General features: G+C 37.2%; 2 protein-coding genes across 2 annotated transcripts; both read left to right on the top strand.

The window, feature by feature from the left end:
- Positions 1-10,822: 10,822 nt before the first annotated feature.
- Positions 10,823-12,367, top strand: LOC104087159 (transcription repressor OFP1). The gene has a single exon (XM_009591595.4). It carries the CDS (start codon positions 10,978-10,980, stop codon positions 12,049-12,051), a length of 1,074 nt encoding a protein of 357 aa, XP_009589890.1. The 5' UTR covers positions 10,823-10,977; the 3' UTR covers positions 12,052-12,367.
- Positions 12,368-20,228: 7,861 nt separating this feature from the next.
- On the top strand, positions 20,229-21,041 carry LOC138895883 (uncharacterized). Its single transcript, XM_070180631.1, has one exon. It carries the CDS (start codon positions 20,229-20,231, stop codon positions 21,039-21,041), a length of 813 nt encoding a protein of 270 aa, XP_070036732.1.
- Positions 21,042-21,327: the final 286 nt, after the last annotated feature.

Here is a 21,327-nt window from a genome sequence, read left to right as displayed (position 1 = left end):
TGTGCAAGAAATAATGAAGAGGTTCACGAAGATAGAGTTTAGACATGTCCTGAGAATCCAGAATGAGTTCGCAGATGCATTGGCCACTTTATCCTCCATAATACAGCATCCGAACAAGAATTTCACCGACCCCATTCCAGTAGGGATTCATAATCAGCCAGCTTACTGCGCTCATGTTGAAGAAGAAGCAGACAGGAATCCATGGTTCCATGATATCAAGGAGTACTTGGCAAAAGGAAAGTACTCGGAGCATGCAAATCATACTAAAAAATGCACGCTCCAAAGATTGTCCAACCATTTCTTCCAAAGTGGAGGAATTCTGTAAAGAAGGACTCTAGACTTACGGTTATTACAGTGTGTTGACGCCAAAGAAGCTTCCAAACTGCTCGAAGAGATACACTCTGGAACTTGCGGACAACACATGAATGGTTTCGTTTTAGCCAAGAAGATACTGATGGCAGGTTATTTTTGGATGACTATGGAAACAGACTGCATCAGGTATATCCAGAAATGTCATCAGTGCCAAATACACGCAGATATGATATGGGTGCCGCCAAATGAACTCAATGCAACAAGTGCACCTTGGTCTTTTGCCGCTTGGGGAATGGACGTCATTGGACGAATCGAGCCCGCCGCTTCAAACGGGCACAGGTTCATTTTAGTGGCCATAGACTACTTCACAAAATGGGTCAAAGCTGCATCCTACAAAGTTGTAACCAATAAAGGCATCGCAGATTTTGTTAGGGATTATATTGTTTGTCGATTCGGGGTTCCAGAGTCCATCATCACCGACAACGCCGCCAATATCAACAATGACCTAATGAAAACTATGTGCGAGACCTTCAAAATCAAGCACAAGAATTCCACAGCATACATGCCTCAAATGAATGGAGCCGTGGAGGCCGCAAACAAGAATATCAAGACAACACTGAGGAAGATGATAGACAACCACAAGCAATGGCACAAGAAGTTACCATTTTCCTTATTGGGGTACCGTACCATAATCTGCACATCAACCGGGGAAACACCCTATTTGCTGGTCTATGGTACCGAAGCTGTCATTCCTGCCGAGGTTGAAATTCCTTCTTTAAGAATTATACAAGAAGTTGAGCTCAGTGATGCAGAATGGATAAGAAGACGTTATGAACAATTAGCTCTCATTGACGTGAAAAGAATGAATGCAGTGTGTCATGGTCAACTCTATCAGAATAGGATGTCTAGAGCTTTCAACAAAAGGGTCAAACCTAGACAGTTCGCACCAGGGCAGCTGGTACTGAAGTAGATCTTCCCGCATCAAGATGAAGCCAAATGGAAATTTTTGCCCAATTGGCAAGGGCCATACATTGTTCACAAAGTACTAACAGGAGGAGAATTCATACTCGCAGAAATGGACGGAGAGGTTTGGTAAAAGCCTATCCATTCAGATGTAGTTAAAAGATATTATGTTTAGAATGTTCGCATTTCTTCAACTGATGTAATTGAACTACGCTCGACCTGATTCCCGTTTAAGAGGGGATACATAGGCAGCCCTGTGGGTTCGGTCACAATTCAATAAAATTTTCATTTTCCCCACAACTAGAATCTGGGGCAGAATTTTGAGGAGGACCCACAAAATTCGAGAGCAAGTCCAGCCAACGTCATCATATGCAGAACGGTCAGAGAATCGCCTAAGTAAACTGGGGCAGAATTCTTAGGAGGACCCTCAAAATTCTAAGGATGTTGCAATGTCTCTTAAGGGTCACAGTCATTGGTTCATCTAATTTATCCGATATTGCATACAAATGTATTTTAAATAACTACATTCATCATATGCACGCACATTATCGAAAACATTTTTTATGAAACAGCAAGATGCTACCCATGGTAACTCGAGCAGGATTTCGATGCAGAGCAAGGCAAAGAACGCAGGCAAAGGCATGAACCAACCTTCCCCGTAGAACTCACAATTTTACTTTGGATGCAGGAACAAGGAATATTCACAAATACGTGCACACCTCAGGATCACTATCTTCATAACAAAAAAACTGCCAAACGCAAACATATCTCCACCTAAGAAATACTCTGCTATCAGTTATTATCTGTTCATTGCATGAGACTAAACATTGTCTCCATTTTGCATGAGGCTAAGCCCTTCCTCCTTAATCACATAAGGCTAAGCACTGCCTTCCCCTACATGAGACTAAGCATTGTCTCCATTTTTGCATGAGGCTAAGCCCTGCCTCCTTAATCGCATAAGGCAAAGCACTGCCTTCCCCTGCATGAGACTAAGCATTGTCTCCATTTTTGCATGAGGCTAAGCCCTGCATTCTTAATCGTATAAGGCTAAGAACTGCCTTCCCCTGCGTGAGACTAAGCATTATCTCTATTTTACATGAGGCTAAGCCATGCCTCCTCAATTGCGTAAGGCTAAGCACTGCCTTCCCCTGCATGAGACTAAGCATTGTCTCCACCTTTGCATCAGGCTAAGCCCTGCCTCCTCAATTGCATAAGGCTAAGCACTGCCTTCCATTGCATGAGGCCAAGCCCTGTCTCCGTAATTGCATAAGGCTAAGCACTGCCTTCCATTATATGAGACTAAGCACTGTCTCCGATCTTTGCATAAGGCTAAGCCCTGCCTCCTCAATTGCATAAGGCTAAGCACTGCTTTCCATTGCATGAGGCTAAGCCCTACCTCCTTAATTGCATAAGGCTAAGCACTGCCTTCCATTGCATGAGACTAAGCACTGTCTCCAGTCTTTGCATGAGGCTAAGCCCTGCCTCCTTAATTGCATAAGGCTAAGCACTGCCTTCCCTTTGCACAAGACTAAGCATTGCCTCCATGCATGCATGAGACTAAACATTGTCTTTCCTTGCATAACCACAAATGCTATGCTATTCGAAACCTTGCACTATTCTCTACCTCGGGGCTAAGCTCTGCCCCCGATCTTACATGAGACCAAGCTCTATCTTGTTTCGTTTTGCATCATGTCTTTGCATCTCATGGGCTGAAATATCTCCATTCTGTCCCAAGGCGTCATAGTCCGAAGGCATCATCCTCATAGCCGGAAGACACCATGCCATGGCCTGAGCATCTCTCAATATTGCACATCATTATTCAAAGGCGTCATAGTTCAGAGGCACCATCCTCATGGCCCGAGAACATCATTTCATGGCCTGTGAATCCCCTATCTCATGATTCATGGCCCGAGACATCATGGTCTAAGGACACCATCCCCATCGTCCAAAGACAACTTTCATGGTGCAAAGGGAATTTGCATCATGCTTAAATTCTCGCAATAATCCATATATACTTGCATGCATTGTGTTTTAAGTTTTGCATGTAATCCAAGAAGTAACTGTTCTCCTAACGGGAGCAATCTTCGCTCTGATTTCCGTTTAACGTTCATATCTTGCAATTATTTCAAACGTAACCAACCATCGTCTGTTACCCGTTCCCATCTGATAACCGTTCAAATATCCATATCCACCCCCCAGATACATCCATTTACAATCCCGATATCATCTTGTCCAGAAAAGCTTGTCCGTTCCTACAACAACTCCATCGGTTTATTCCATCGTTGGATCCAGAACTACACATGTCCTGATTCCTGTAAAAGTAGGCAACTCAGAAACCAGGGTTCGGCCTATATTTTTTAAAATCACCCCATTCGGTCAAAATCGGTCATCATTTCCTTACTCGACAACTCTTTTATCATTCCCGGGTAAAGAGGGGCAGTTGTTGATACCCAATTTTCTCCTCATATTTAAATATATATACATACACTCTAAAAATAGTGCATATGCATCATCATTTGATTTATAAGCATACACAAGTATTTTTCATAATTTTCCATAATTTTTAAAGACTTTAAACCAATTTATTTCTGCATTTGTATTGTATAAATATCCAATAATTATCCTCTAAATTATTTTATGATGATTTAATCATCTAAACTTATCATTTAAACCAGCATGAGGTTTTAAATATTTTTCAGTGCATTTCTTGTAACTACATTTGCATTTTTAAGGCTAAATTGCACATTTTGCAATAATAGCCCACATGCATATATAATTATATTATTTATGCAGAAAATAACTGTTTATATTTTTATAATGTTAAATAGTTATTTTTAATCACTTTAGTGCATAAATGATATTTTTTATATTTATTAATTATTTTTATAAATTATTTATTTATTAAACATTGGGTATTTAAAATTTTGCTAAACCTTACCTATTTTCGGACCTAGACAACCCAGTCTCAGCCCAATAACATCTAAGACCAAACCAAATAATCCCCAACCCAACCAATTAAACCAACCCGACCCAAGACCCCCAGCCAATCGTGATCATTGATCTCTGAGATCAACGGCCCATATTACCCCTTCCCTTTTAATTACCCTAACACTCCCCTAACCCTAAATCACTTTCACCACCCACCGCCTTTGAACTCTCTCAAACCCCCCTTCTCTCTGTCAAACCCTAACCGTCTTCTCCCCCAAATCCCTCTCCTAATCCCACCAGACATGGGATTATACGGTCATTTCTTACCATATACGACTCTTCTCTGGTATTGGATCCTTCTCTATACCGCTTGACTAAACATGGCAAGCGAATCTCATCAGAATCGAACCAAAGTCGGTTCAACTTCTTGACCTTTCTACTATTCCGTCTATGTTCATTTTTGTTCTATTATGGGTATGAAGCTCTGTGTATCTCTGTTGATTCTTACTTACCCTAAAAATTAGGGTTTCAGATCTCTTTAGATCGAACCAAAATTGGTTTGATTCTTTGATTTTAAGCGATGTTTCTCTCTATATTCATCTTATTTTGTGCATAGTTTGATTTTTTATTTTTAGATTCTATCGATTTTTGTATTTTTCCTAAAATTAGGGTTTTGAAATTTCTCTCTTTTCCTTACTGATTTCAATTGCATGTGATGTTCTTTCCTTTCTAGTGTTTGATTGATGATTTTCCTTATTTGGGTGTTCGATTTCTATTGCTATATAAACCTCTCCCCATTCCCCTTTGGGAGAGGGGGGAATCATTAAGAAATTTACTAAAAAAAAATTAAAGTTGTGTGCTCTTTGTTCTCTAATACTCTTGCTCTATATTCTGGTTCCTGGCCGGCTGAAAGCCAAGGCCAGAAATTCTGGGCTCTTGCTCTTTGTTGATATTCATAACACTGTGGACTTCCGTTCTTTCTTGTTCTTCGCTTAACTGGTGAGTTACCAAACCTTTGTCATTTCATTCCTATTTACCTGCCATCACCATATGTTTTTACTTCTGAAGATTGTGGTTTAATGCATTTCTGGGCTGTTCTCGTGTGCAATTCTGACTGTCTTACTTCAATTTTAGGCCTTTCTAATCTTAATTCTATTACGTTTGTAGTTTGAGACATGCTTAGACCTAATTTGAGTTAATTAATTTCTTTTATGGTCTGCCTAGCCTATGTGTTACTGATGTTTAGAACCTTTGCACTTTAGCCATCTCTTTAGTGTTTAAATTTGCTATTAACCCTGTTACTTGAACATGCTTTCATATCCCCTTTTATGGATTAGATGACTAAGCATGAATGTATTCACTAGGTTTCTAGCATAAGTCTATTTCTGAACTTGTTGTGATGACATATAGCATGTTTGATCTTGTATGCTTCTACCATGTCTTGACTTCCCAATAGTTACCTTAATTTGTTCTCATTCTGTTAAGTTCTATTGCCAATTAATATGATCCCTTCTTGGGACACTAGCATCTACAGTTAGCATAATTTGAACCTTTTTCTTACTATGAGTCTGTGTACATCAATCTTGTAAACCTGTCTTGTTAGTATATGTATTATGTGTTGAACTTGTTTTTCTGAAACTTTGTTAAGTCTGTTCTCAAAACCTAACCATGTTCTACTACCTGTTCTATGTGCTCAACTTGAATCTGCTTGTATCTCTCAGTGTTGTACCTTAACCTTAGTCTATTCCCTTACTGCCTGGTCTCTTTTGAGTTCTTATTCTTAGCCGGCTGAAAGCCAAGGCTAATTAGGTTCTATCATTTGACCTCCCTAGTGTGAGCACTGCTCGGGGCCCAATTGAGACCCTTGTGAACTCTGACACACTAGGATTTGGTCCTTAGTCATTCTCTGAATTTCCCCTATCAACCTCCCTAGTGTGAGCATTGCCCTGGGTTCTTGAAGCCCTTGTAAACTCTGACATACTAGGGTCTTGGTTCTATTTGCTCAACTCTGTTTTCTACCTACCGGATGAATCAATTGGTTTCTGGCTGCCTTATGTCAATGAAGATGTAATTTCTGGGCTGTTGTGAACCCTGGGAATGAAGGCCTGGCCTGACTGGGTATATCTTTGGGCCTGCTGTAGGCTCACTATAGTTATTTTATTCTGTAATTTATGCCATTCATTGGGTCTGTAATAATATTGTAATAACAATTGGGGTATTAGTAAAACTAGAAAAAGGGGGTTTATCTTAATACTTGCAGTAAAATGGGTAGAGATCCTGCCTATAGGTGCTCTACTTTGCTCAAATTTGTTATTATGCTCAAATGTGTTCAGTTATTATGCGTTAGCAATCCTGCCTATAGGTTCTCTACTTTGCTCAAATGTGTTCTGCTTTTACCTGTTAGAAACCATGCCTATAGGATATTAAATGACCAATATCTCAATGTGCACATGCATTAGGCTATATAGGATCCTGTTAATTTACATGCTACCTAATCTGCAATTTAGATACCATGCCAATAGAATCTAAAATCAGTCTCAATTATGACTATAGAAATCCTACCTATGGGGTCTAAAACCACTCTTAACTATTATCCTGCTCGTTTTTTTCAAGTGCTAATGTTGAACTTTCAACACTGTTTCATTGCCACTATTAGAAAGCATGACTATAGGATCAAACTAAGTAATTCTGAATATCTTTCGTGGTTATCACTGCCAACTACTGCGTAAATCACCTAGATAACAAGTCTATAGGTTTAATCGCTTATAACACATAATTAGTAGGCAACTGTGTAGTCACTTAGAAATTGTATCTAAGGTAGCATCTTGTATCTGAAACTACCTGCATGTTCGAATCCCAAGGTCACATAGAAACCATATCTATAGGGCCTAATGGCTTTAATTTGCCTCAATCCTGAAATTGTCTAACGCTTAATGTGAAAAATTTATTCGCGTGCATTTGTTGTCTAAGTGTGGAGGCTAACTCAAGCCCTTATTTACTTTCACATGAAGTCCAACTTGTTTTGTATGTCGCCTAGTTTTATCATTTATGAGCAGCCTAAGCTAAGTCTAGAAACCATCCAAAATAGAGGTCCAAACGCCTCCTGGGCCATAGGCATGAGACGGGCAGTGCATGCATAGGGCACGGTTTAGAATCAACTAGTCCGCTTTAGGTAAAAACTTAAAGATAGTAATCGGGTAGCAGGAGATGATAGTCTGTGCCCGTTGAATAATACGAGTAACACCCCACCTCGAGGGAGTTATGAAGTATTATTTATGTTGTACGGGGTGATCCTTTAGGCTAAAAAACTTAAGACCCCCATCTTGTCTTTAAACCAATTATCTGTGTTTACTCAAGGACTTTCTAATAATATTTTTTTTTTAAACTTCTCGTTTTTCTCTCTGACTATTTGACTAATTCATATAATTCAAGTTCGGCTGGGACCCACAATTTAGACCTCGAATAGTGCCTAACACCTTCTCTTCGAGGTAATTTGAGCCCTTACCTGAACTTTGGTGACGCAAACTGGTTAAACTAGAGTTATTTGCAAATAGGTGCCCTAACGCACCTCAAACCCGTTAGGTGGCGACTCTCTCTTTTAACACCCTTTCTTTAAAAGAGTTGTCACGTGTCGAAACCCGATTTCGCGAGAAAAAAAGGGCGCGACAACTAGATCCGAGGCATTGAGACACCAATTCGCGAGGCAAAAGTTTATTGGAATCTTGAATTGGTTGCAAAGCGAGGTAAGTGTCGTGGTTAACCTTGACTTGAGGGAGTAGGACGTGTTTGTCTATTTGCTACGTGATTTTATGTACGGGTACAATGTATATGTGAGGTGACGAGTACTTATGCATTGTGGTTGAGTCAAAGCATCCAGGTGGAATTTGTTCATTGTGAATAATTGCCTATTTAATTAAGATATTCCTGCTTAAATTTATTATTGTTTATTTGATCATTATTCATGAAATTATTGCTAATTTAATTATTGTCGAATATTTTGGAAGGAGAGGTCGGTATTCTGGTATTAAATTGATTGATAAGTATAGATCCCCGTATTTAAAATACTCTTCCGAATTTATATTATCATTGTCATGGTGAGGAAGAGTGTAAAAGCACGAAGGATGATGCCATGCCATTTTCACATTATTATTTATTAATTTATAAAGTGAGGAAGAAAGTTAAAGCACGAAGGGTGATGCCATGCCATTTAAATTATTTATTCATCGTACTGTGGCAAGAAAGAGAGTTAAAGCACGAAGGGTGATGCCGTGCCATTCATATTATTTATTTATCATTTCATGGGAAGGATGAGAGTAAAAGCACGAAGGGTGGTGTCGTGCCATTTTTATATTTCAACTACCTATTTTGTTGTTGGTGAATTATTTGGCTGCTACGTGACATTTCCCTAGCTAAAATTTTTATACCATTTCCTTCACATGTTCCCTCCCAAATTTGTAAAATTTGTTAATTACTGTGTTCAATATTACTTCGTATATGTTATACTTGCACAAGTTGTTTACGTATGTATCTTGTCATAACCTCGTCACTAATTTATCGAGGTTAGGCTCGACACTTACGGAGTACATGGGGTCGGTTGTACTCATACTATACTCTGCACTTCTTGTGCAGATTTTGGAGTTGGTCCCAACAGCGTACCATAGACTTGCTCGGATTCAGCTACCCAGATGAGACTTGAGGTATAATTGCACAGCGTCCGCAGTTCTGAAGTCCCCTTCTACTTTATCTTAGCTGTGTATTATCTCTCAAACAACTTGAATTTTATTCAGGCCTTTATTTGTATTATTCTAGTAGCTCGTGTACTTGTGACACCAGATTCGGGGATGTATTTAGATGATTCGGTTGTTATGGTCTTCCACACTTTATGTCAGTAATTGACATCCGTTTAATTTGATTTGTTTAAAAATAGTTAAGATTATTCTAACGTTGACTTGCCTAGCAAGTGAAATGTTAGGCGTCATCACGGTCCCGAAGGTGAAAATTTTGGATCGTGACAATTGCGCGCAATATTATCTGGCATTTTTACAAGAGGTTGTTTCCCCGATGAAATCTTAGTTATGTTATTTTAATGAGGAAGCTACACGAAACCAAACTTCCATCTCTCAATCAAATTAAATACGAGTAAACATGTGATAATTGAACTTGAATCTATGTATTACTTAGTTTATTACGCGACTCATTTAAACTTAAATTAAGTCAACAGTTTTTGGTGTACTAAGAACACTGCTTTCACCAAAATAAAAATATTAAAAATAAAATAGCACATGTTCAATTTTAATAATTTCCTTGGTCATAGTTCATAATATGTGAACTTCTAACTGGATAGGGCGAAAGTTACGATATTTAAACTTCATCGGGTCAAAGTAATTGAACTAGAACTGTACGGGACATAGTATAAAATTAAACTAGTGAAAGTCTTGGGTGCAAATTAATGTGAAAGTTCAAAAATAGCCATTTTCTGGACTTGAAATTGAAAAATAGCTGCATATGAAAAGTCACTGAGAATAGTCACTTTTCGGAATCCATGACGGTATTGTGAATTTGAGTTTAAAAAAGGTGACACTTCATGACAGTGTTCTAGTTTTTTTACTTATTTAAGTTCGAAATCCATAACACAATATTTTTCATCAAAAGTAGCTACATTTTTTAACGAATTTTAAACAGAATATACTTTAAAAATCGAGCCGAAAAGTGGCTAATCCGTAAATTATTTTCCAAATAAACTAATGCCAATTTGTTCGTTATGGTCTTGAAAGTCAGCTTAAGACAAGGGGAGAATCTTTAGGGATAGGAACCATTTTTTACAATTTATACACAAACATAATAATGAGGAAGAACCAAACTTTTTCTTTAACTTTGACAAGGTGATGATTTGGCCATTCGGCATAATATAAAATAAAAGAACAAGTAGGAAAAATCTTCCACACCTTCTTAACATTTTGGCCGTATTCTATATGCTTTATTGACACATTTTCTTTGTTTGTGGACCCTATTAACATGGACGGATGCACGTTTGGTTGCATGCATTATTTTTGACTTGATGGATATATGGTTAAATAAAATTTTAAGAAAATATATTTAGTCATCCACGGTTTAAATTTAGCAAAATCAACTCATTTTTATTAATTCGTTTAATCCGTCCAAGTTGAAATGAACTGGATTATGATTCAGTTATTAAATTGACAACCGATTGAATTCGGAATAATTCATCAAACTATTTTGATCAAAATAGGTCAAATAGTATAACCCTAGAGGTCAAAATGCCACTCAAATCCAAACATAAAAATTCAAATTTGGGCATCTAGAATTATTTAACTTGGATATACTTAAGTTAGTAATTTAAGAAAAATAAATTTGCTTTCACATTTTCTTGAAAAGCAAAATAAAAGGGAAGAAATGTTGAGTCATATTGAACGAGTTGGGTTATTACACGGTTATTTGATATATCCGACTCAATCTACTTTTGATGAGTTGATCATGATCTATTTGTTGATTTGACCAGTTTTGACCCGCTTAAAATTTGTCACACCACTCGTTTGTCACGTCAACCCTATAAATTAGTATAATGTGTACATAGATAATACACACCTACTAACTTGAATTTTAGTTCCTCTCGATCACAATTCACAACCATCCCCCTGCCTACACCTCACTCTATTTATCCTTCTTTGCTCACTCCAATATTTCCTACTCCTCCAGTCTAGTCACCTTCAATACAGAGAGAAGAGATAATAGAAGCAGACATTGCAAAGAAAAATGGGTAATTATAGGTTTAGATTATCAGACATGGTACCAAATGCTTGGTTTTACAAGCTCAAGTACATGAGTACCAATAGCAAAAACAGAAGCAAAAGCCAAACCAAGAAAAGCCAAACATCATCATCCTCGTTATCAGCTTCATCTTCTTCAATATTTTCCTCAAAATCATCAAATCTTCAACAAACCAAAACACAACAACAACCCCATAACAACAACTTGTCATGCCAAAGAAAATCCTATTACTTTTCAAGAAACCTTAGTCCTAAGAATAATCCAACTCCCAACAACATTAATATCTCAGAGCCACCAAAAAAATCTTCCAAGAAAAAGAGGAACACTACTAGGAAATCAATTTCTCCTAGGTTTGTTAATTCAACTGTCTCAGCAGGCTGCAACTGCCGTGCTTCTCTTGAATCTGTTTGGACAACTCCTGAGGATTTCCCAAATTCCCCCTTTTCATCTTCTTCTAATTTTTCTTCTGAACAAGAATCCTCTGTCCACTCTCCTAAAATATTTGATTCCATGATTCTGTCTGCATCTTGTCATTGCAAAATCCACAATGATATGAATGAGAACGATCATGGGTTTGACTCTGTTGATCTTCCTCCAATTTTGACCAAACCCAAAAAACTTCAAGATTCAACAAATTGTACAAAGAAAAGGCAAGAAAAATCAGAGCATAAATCTTTAACAGTGAAGATAGTGAAAAAAGAACAGTGTACTATTACAAGTCCAAAGAGAAGAGTTTCAGTGAGTTCATCAAATGGTGGGGTTAAGCTGAGAACAAAATCTCCAAGAATTGTAAGCAGAAAAAGTGTCTCTTCAAGTACAAACATGTTAAGGACAAGTGTTGGTGAAAGCTTTGCAGTGGTGAAATCATCTAAAGATCCACAGAGAGATTTTAAAGAATCAATGGTGGAGATGATAGTAGAGAATAACATAAGAACATCTAGAGATTTAGAAGAACTTCTTGCTTGTTATCTTTCATTAAATTCAGATCAGTATCATGATCTTATCATCAAGGTTTTCAAGCAAATTTGGTTTGATATTACTGATGTTCAGCTAAAATAGGGGCAGTCCGGTTACGAAGCATTGTTCAGCTAAAATAGGGGCAGTCTGGTTGCGAAGCATCACGCGTTAAGCAGGTGCGAAAAAAAGACATACCCAAAGGAAATGTAATGTAAGCAATCTACCTCGGGCTGATTTCATACCTCGAACCCAAGACTTATATATTACATAGAAACAACTTTGCAGTTGATCCAATGCTTCCTTCTTATATTGAGCTAAAATAAATTTTGTAAATTTTGTTAAGTATAGTTATTATGATAATGTGTATAAGTAAAATATTCCAATGTTTTAATGGATAATTTGTCAGATTACCTATTGACGTGTTCTTATACATTTATGGGATTGCGTTGTCATGGAAGTGAGCCAAAATTGAGGGTAGAAATTTTTTGGAATTTGTTGGATAGTAGTATTACTGTCTAGGAAATGAAATAAGCTATTACTATTACATTCCAATATTTTGACTCTTGACTTTCATTTAAATCACAATGCTTTTACTTTATGTTACGATAATATCATTTTCTAATCATTTCTAGCAACGAAGGTACATTTAACAGAGGCGGACGTAATGATAAATGATCAAAAGTTTATGTTTTTGAGTGTGTCTTGATCTCATTTGTCATGTGAGTTGCGGAGATTACATGATTTTTGAAGTGAAATATACTAATTCTATGTTTCTTATGTGTAAGAACGAGTTCGAATGAAAGTAGAGTAAAAGAAAAAGAAAAGCGTAAAACGGAAGTGAGGTAGAAAATTGGGAGCTCGTCTATGCACGTGCCTCGCGCGAGGGCAGACACGCCAGATGAGACAGCTGTGATGCAAAACAGTGAAGTATGGTTAAGTCATGGATCGCTTCGCGGAACAAAAAATAAAAGAGTTGGGAGCTCGTCTATGGTCGCGTGCTGCATGAAAGTTAACGCGCCCTCCAGTTCTCCTATCCGATTTTAGATTGCATTGGACGACCCTCCACCCTACCTAGGTCATATAAATACACTCTAAACATAATTTTAACACAACTTTGGAGGGAGAGACACTACTTTAGGGTTATAGAAGACTTTGGAGAGGAAGAATACGCTAGGAGCAAGGCGGAAGATTCGACAACAAGTCTTTCCTTTCTTCTTCTAATTTTCCTTTATTGGTTATGAATTTTAGTATTGTTGCTTTACATACTATTATGAATAGCTAATTTGTTATCTAGGGTTTTGATGGAACCTTTTGTAGGATAAATTCTTGTATATTCTTATATAATTGAGCTGTTGGATTTCTCTACTTGTTCAACTATGTGTTTATTGATGTTGATTGAATGGACATCAATTGACCATGCCTATTTAGTATGTATTGATTCGGAAAGGGTAAATATTTAGGTGGTTATTGAACAACGTCACTACTAACCTATGTGAGGAATCAACACAACGGGTTTAAAGATGAGTTTAGGAATAACAAAGCCTTGACATGGTCACAGTAAGCAGTAAAATAGTGCCAGCTAACGTAGTTGGGGAGAATATGTCTAGTAAATTGTTGTAGTTGCTCGGGAGAGAATTATAATACCTGAAGTGCTCATGATCAGTAGAGAATACTTATGCGAAATTATAGGAGACATATCGGGAAGGATTCGGATAATTGGTGAAAGCATAACTCTAGGCCTTCTTAATCTTGTCTCCAACCCTTAGTATCTTTAGTTGTTAATTTACTACTTTAATATGTTAGTTAATTAGTTAAAATTTAAATCTTAATATTTATAACTTAGGAATTATTCAAACTTGTCTTCTTGGTGATAGTGAATAGTTGTAGTTAAACCTTAGTTTTCTGTGGGATTTCACTCCAGACTCTTAAATCGAATTATAGTTGCAACGACCGTTTATCCTTTTTAGGACTAGAGGTGGGCGTGATCACGTAATCTTTCATCAGTCATGATACTGAACATATTTAGATGTGTAAATAAAAAATTACTAATATTTCAACAAATATTAAATTCTAAACTCATAATTACAAAATACAATGAGTTTAGCGCTAATAATTTTAAAAATTGAATCGATGAAGTTTTAATTCTGAATCCGCTGACGTCTGCTAAGTTCGTTCACGTTTTCTTGGCAATCCTAATGAATGTAGAATGACCACATGCATCTCAAGTAATAGCTCGAGTCACTCAGTTGAATACCTGGGCAATACAGCATGTCTTTTAGTATTTGCTAAAGTACTATACTAAATTTGATTCAAATCTTTAATTTCATGCATTTATACAGAGTTTACCACTATAAAAAAGATTCAAGAAATGAAATAAAAGTAAAGGCTGATATTCACTCAAGTAGATTTTTTATACGTCCAAAATAGTACACAAAGCATCAACTGGTACAAACTAAATCATAAAGTTTGATATGACAAAAGTTCTAGTTGAAACAAAACTAATTTGATAGTGGAGCTGCTAGTATGGCATTAGATCATATAACAGTACCCTGCATCAGTGATAAGCAGGGGTGGCAAACGGGCGGGTCGGGTCGGATATAAGACAGGTCGAAAGTGAGTAATGAAAAAACAGATAAATTATTCTATCCGACCCATATTTAATATGGATAGAAAACGGGTTAACAGACGGATAATATGGGTAACCGTATTATCCATGACTTTTTGAATATGATCACTTTTGGGAGAATTTATAGTCTCCCAAACTTGAGGAATCCCAAATTTGAGGCTTTACAAATATAAAAGTTAAACTCATTAATTATCCATTGGTTCACTATCCATTTTCCAAATGAATAATATGGTTCTTATTTATATTTGACCTATTTTTAAAAAATTCATTATCCAATCCATTTTTAATGAATAATATGGGTAGTTAACTGTTTACTTTTAACCATTTTGCCAGCACAAATGATACGCAAAGATAGTGCAATTTCAATTATTAGACACTTCTACATTTCACGGCAGGTAAAGAATTGACAAGCACACAAGAGAATTTCCCCATTTAAGTATTTATATTATATTCGTCCGTAGTGTAAATGAATTAATACACAATTAGTGCAATTTAACTTGATGCAAGAAGTTATTTACTTGGTTTTCAAGTTACTAAATTTCACTGATTATGAGTAGTTAGTTTTAATTTCCTTTGGCGTAATAATTAATAAGATATGCAATTTTTTTTTACACTATCGATGTATAGAAATTAATGAAATACAAAAGAAAATAGCACTCTCCTGTTATTGGTGTATAGAGTAAAATACGATATGGCACGTGGCTGACTAAAAGGAGGACACGTGGAATCCAAGATGGAATGGCTAAGGACCGAACACAGCTACTGCGCTTGTCACCGGAACGGATAACGTTCATAAAAGGTATATTAAATACTCTGCGCCCGGTAGCATTTACTAAGGAATATTCTACAGCATTAAGAGCGACGGTCCGTTACAAAGAATTTGGCATTTATGCTCAACGTTACATCTTCATCAATGACCCTCATAATTGACATTAAAGGAGGGCACGATCCTAGGACCTTCTTCCCTAGACATAGCTATAAATAGTGAGCTCAGTTAGCATTGTAAGGGAGACAAAATTTCTGGGAAGAATATATACTATATTCTATACAAAGCTTTGTACAATTTCACTTTCTTGCTTTTAGATCTCATCATTGCTGTGTTCAGGAACCGTATTCACGGAATCGTCGTCTTTGCTATTTCATCTATTTTCTAAGGTTAAGTATTGTGTATTTTTTCGATTATTATATTATTTCAGGATCAAATTAGTTCACTTGTCTAGAAACCACGTATAAATTCAATTGTACCATTTTACGGATAAACAGTTTGACGCCTACTGTGTGGCCTAGACAACCGTGAAATTAAATTGATCCTTGCCTCTTTTACTAACGTGTTTTGACTATTTTTGTCTTAGAAAAATTACAAAAAATGGTAGATAACACTGTTAACGATACACACAATCTCAAAATTTGAGAGGATCAACCTCATTTCAAGGACTCAATTAGTGACACCAGCAATGAGGGGAATGACACGCCGGTGCATGACAGGCGGTACCCTCAATAGGTTCGGGAAAGAACTCCCGATGATGCTGACGAGGAGCAAGTAGTGGATGCTGTGAGTATCCTGCAAGAGCAACAAGCAATCATTCTAGACCATCTTACGCGGTAGGATCAGGTTATGATGAAACTGAAACAGGCGCTATCAGGTGCTTCAAATAATGCGAACATGCGCGATCCGATTCCTCCCGTTGTTCCCGCAGACCAAACAACACAGAGAATTAATAACAACACTCCCAGGGGTGAAGTTGGCTCCGATGGGGCTGGGGGAGTAGATCAGGTCTTAATAACGAGAACGACTCATTCAAAGATGAGCTTTTACGGTTCATGAGGGAAGTGAACGCCCACAAGTATCAAATCCCGGGCGCACCACCAGTATTGAAAGGCCCGAACTCGAAGAAGAATGTTTAATTACCGTACAAGCCAAGTGCGGCACCAGTACTGATCCCGAAGCGTTTCAAAATGCCTGAAGTTCCAAAGTATGATGGAACTTCAGACCTACAGGAACATATTATCACTTACACAACGACGGTGAAAAAAAATGATCTAGCTCCTCACGAAATTGAATCTGTGTTGCTAAAGAAATTCGGCAAAATCCTCATGAGGGGAGCCCTAACGTTATATTCATTACTGCCCGAGCATTTCATAGATTCCTTTGAGATGCTCGTGGATTATTTTATTAAAGTTCACGCCGGGTCCAAAAAGGTACAAACCCGGAAGGCCGACATATTCAGAATCACACAAGGAGAATCAGAATTGTTACGAGAGTTTGTCACCCGGTTCCAGAAAGAAAGAATGTTGTTCCCGACCGTCCCGGATGAATGGGCAGCTGAAGCATTCACCAAAGGATTGAATTCGAGAAGTTTAGACGCTTCCCGGAAGCTGAAGGAGAGCCTGCTTGAGTTTCAAGCAACAACTTGGGCAGATGTTCACAACCGGTACGAGTCGAAGATAAGGATCGAAGATGACCAGGTCGGTTTTACATCATCGGCCAAAGGACAGGAGAAGAATAGAGAAAAATCAAAGGATGAATACGACGCGGATAGGCGGACTACGAGGGGTCAGATTTTGCCCTACGAGCGTACCGAAGACCGTGGCAGAAATTTTCGAGCAACAAATAAGTTCACCGTTGACGGAGGGACTGACCGTGGTCAAAATAATAGATCACTTCTGTCACGCCCCAAACCTGGGGAGGCGTGGCTGGCACCCGGTGCCGTACTGGCCCAAGCGAACCACTCTGTAACTCATTTTTTCCTTCTGCAACTATCATGGGCTAACATGGCCATACTCGTAATGTATAACTATAAGTGGGCAACACTGTATCAATAAACTATCGTTCTTAAAACCTGAATACATATGGGTCGTCAAGGCCTCTAACATACTGTACAAAATGAACCTCTGTCTATAAAACCTCTAGGATTATTTGACATCAAATGGGACAGGGTACCGGCCTTCCCATAAGTTTGTAGAAAAACTCTGATACGATGACTCATAGACTCGGCTGCACTCCGAATGAGGTGGAGTCTTACCGATCCTTCGTTGAATGGCAATCTCATATACTATGAGGGCTCATCAAACTGATTATCTATACCTGCAAGCATGAATGCAGCGTCCCCAACAAAAGGACGCCGGTACGAATAATGTACTGAGTATGTAAGGCAGAACTGAAACATAACAGTAAGTCAACATTAATAAAAGACATATAAGAATCAACCTGAATCTCTGAAGTGCCACCGTATATGCATACTTATTATACTTACATATATACAATGCTTTTCTTTGAGACTATTATCCATATCGTATGATGCATGACTGTCCGACCGGCCGTAGCTCGGTGGTAAATATGTAACTGCCCAACCGGTCGTAGTTCGGTGGTAAATATATAACTGCACAACCGGCCATAGCTTGGTGGTAAATGAATATGCATGTGTACCCAACCGATGGTAAATAATGATACATAACTGCCCAACTGGTGGTAACTGCCCGACCGACCGTAGCACAGTGATAAACGCATGAAGATGCATATACATGTATCACTATATTAAAAACATTAACTTCTCTATCATATACCATACACAAATTCATTCAACATTTTAATCATATTTATTACATAACATTAGTTCTATTACTTATTACACGTCATTATCTACTATCACAATTAATCAAAATTAATTATCTAAAACTACACCACAAAACACCTAATTCCATCAATATCATACAGCCTTAACACATTATAATTATACTAAATTAAACTATATACACAATCGTATATCTTTTATGTTAGTACCCCAAAAGTTGTCGAGATAGCCATTGTTAACAGTGCAATTATTAGTCATGACAATATGTGGTAATTGTCTTATATTAAGTTGAATGAATTTCATCATAGTATTTATACAATCATACATATCACAACGTCAAACTACCTATACAACTAAATAAAAAATACATTATAATCCTTTATTATGCATGAATCATTACTTCAAAATCAATCTACAACAATATAATGATATATTATAATTAAATTGATATTTTATAATATTTTGTGTTGTAACAATATATACTATATTATAATTCATTATGTTATAGTTTATAATCAATTTTCAAGTGTAACTTGTCACAAACAACCGCAAATTATAATATTAGTATGTTTCTACAATCAATTATTGATCACAATATGACTACTCTGCTATTAAATATCATGTAATAACACAATAGTGTAAGTCTAATATTATAAATAATCATGTTATATTTGTTCATTATATGCATATAATTACTGCATGTTTAGTTAAACTATAAAAACTATATTTATAAACAAATCCTAACACATATATTTGTAACACAAGTTCTCTGTCATATATCTCAATAGGGACTAGGGACATACGTAGACATACTTGAATATCACTTTACCGGAATAAATAACATAGGCATCCTTAACTGCTAAGAGTAGAATCACTTATGGAATAGCATTACGTTTACGTATCGTTACTTGGATCATGCCAAAAGAAAGAAGGGATAGCCTTAACATACCTGGAGTAGAAAAAAATCCGTATGATATTCCTGAAAAAGGTTGCACCGTACTCTCTTAGAATCGCAAAATCTCACGTTGCTAATGTGCTAATAATTCTCGTTGGAATTATTTGGTGTAGGAATTGGTTGAAGAATCACGTTGCTATTGTTTTGTAGGAATTTTCACGAAATTGGTAACAATTTGTAACAAAGTCACCTTACTAATCTCCAAACCTCACGTCTTATTGTCTATATGGTTTGTATGGAAAGTCTTAGAGTTGAGGTGTCTTGTATTTAATGAATTAAGTTGCCACCTAATAAGAAATGACTTAAGAGTCATTTGCTTAAGGAGTGGCATGCTGCCACGTGGGGGTGAGGTGTGGGTGGGAAATGTTAATCTTTATTCACTTATTAGGTAATTAGATAGTGTCCCGTTACCCGATAATTAATCAATTACCCGCATAATTAAGAATTATCTCAAATTACTTAAAATTCTACTTATTTTTGATATACTTTATACATCATACTATCATGGTCATATGGTACCATATAAAAAAAATACATACACTATTATTTTTATTAAAATATCCATGTAAAAATATATATATTTTCTCAACCTATAATTTTCCTAATCTCATATAAAGAGTAAAAAATTCTCGTACGCTTAATTCTTAAAATGGTAAAAAGATAACCTCCTTTTCTTGTGAAAAAATAATTTTCATCTTTACAATAAAGAAAATCTCATAAACTTTCTTATATAATGTGTATAATTTACCATATTCGAAAACAATAATAATGGTAACTATCCAAAATTATACTTATAAAACTTTTGCTAAAATACTCCACTTAAAAGAAAATACCACATTAATATAATATCTAACGGTATCAATGTTGTTAAAATTATGGAGTCTTACAATAACATAGTCGCAAATCCTTTATAATCTCATGAATGGTCTTAATCCCTTCTAGCTCATATGGATTACTATGACTAATTCTAATATTAAATTATGGGATGTAACAACTTCAAGATAAACAAACGTCGGGGTCTTGAGATCTTTCTTACCCTAGGTTATCAGAATATAATTTCAACGTCAGTGTAGTGGAACTGGTGTCAGCCATGAGGAATATTTAAAAAGCACAATTCTCGAGACCTATGAGGTCTGATTCCAGCCAGAGGGATCCCAATTTATGGTGCGAATACCACGGGACAAACGGTCACCGGACAAGGGACTGCCGACATCTTCGGGAGGAGGAGGCAACGCTATTAAAGAATGGTCATCTCCGAGAATTCTTGAGTGATCGAGCTAAGAACAATTACGGTCGCAACAACGCGGAATCTTCCAAAGCAGCAGAAGAAGCCCCACGCCAGACGATTAACATGATCTTTAGGGGGAACGAAATTAATGGGGTCACCTTTTTGGTGGCAAAGAAGACTAAAGTATCGATAACTCACAGCAAAAGACTCAGGGAAGACGATATCACTTTCACAGAGGAAGACGCAGACGGATTGTTGTTACCACACAACGACGCACCGGTAATCTCTTTATATGTGTTAGATTTTAAAATTAAGCGTGTTCTAGTGGATCCAGGAAGTTCGGCTAATATCATACAACAGAAAGTATTGGAACAAGCTAAACTCACCGGAAGCATTATTCCGGCAACAAAACTTCTCGCTGGATTCAACCTTGCAAGCGTGACGACCCGTGGAGAGATCTTGCTGCTCACGAATGGTGAAGGAGTAATGAAAATAACTCTCTTCGAAGTAGTGGATGGTGATATGGGATACAACATCATCTTAGGAAGGCCATGGTTACACGAGATAAAAGTTGTACCTTCGACGTATCACCAATTGCTGAAATTTCCGACGCTCGAAGGAATCAAGAAGATAAGAGTTGACCAACCGGCAATGAGGGAGATGAATGCAATCTCAATTTCTAGTAGCAAAGGGAAGGAGCGCACGGCATAGTAATTACACGAACTGGCGCCTACTCCCGAGTTAGAAGAGGTAATTCCAGGGGCACAATCGTCAGAACAATATCAGGTGCCGAGATATTTCTAAGTTCCGAAAAAAACAGAGGCAACGAAATCCACGACAGAGGAACTAGATCAAGTGGCATTGTTTGAAGAATTCTTAGAAAGAAAATTTCACTTGGGGACATGACTGCATCCCGAGCTCAGGCCTGGTTTTATTGAATTCCTTGAAATTAATATTGATTGTTTTGCATAGTCGCACGAGGATATGACAGGTATCC

This window comes from Nicotiana tomentosiformis, chromosome 7 (genome assembly GCF_000390325.3).
Source record: "Nicotiana tomentosiformis chromosome 7, ASM39032v3, whole genome shotgun sequence".
NCBI classification, from domain to species: domain Eukaryota; kingdom Viridiplantae; phylum Streptophyta; class Magnoliopsida; order Solanales; family Solanaceae; genus Nicotiana; species Nicotiana tomentosiformis.
Note: the sequence above shows the minus strand (reverse complement) of the source record. Positions and strands in the feature narration are given on the sequence as shown.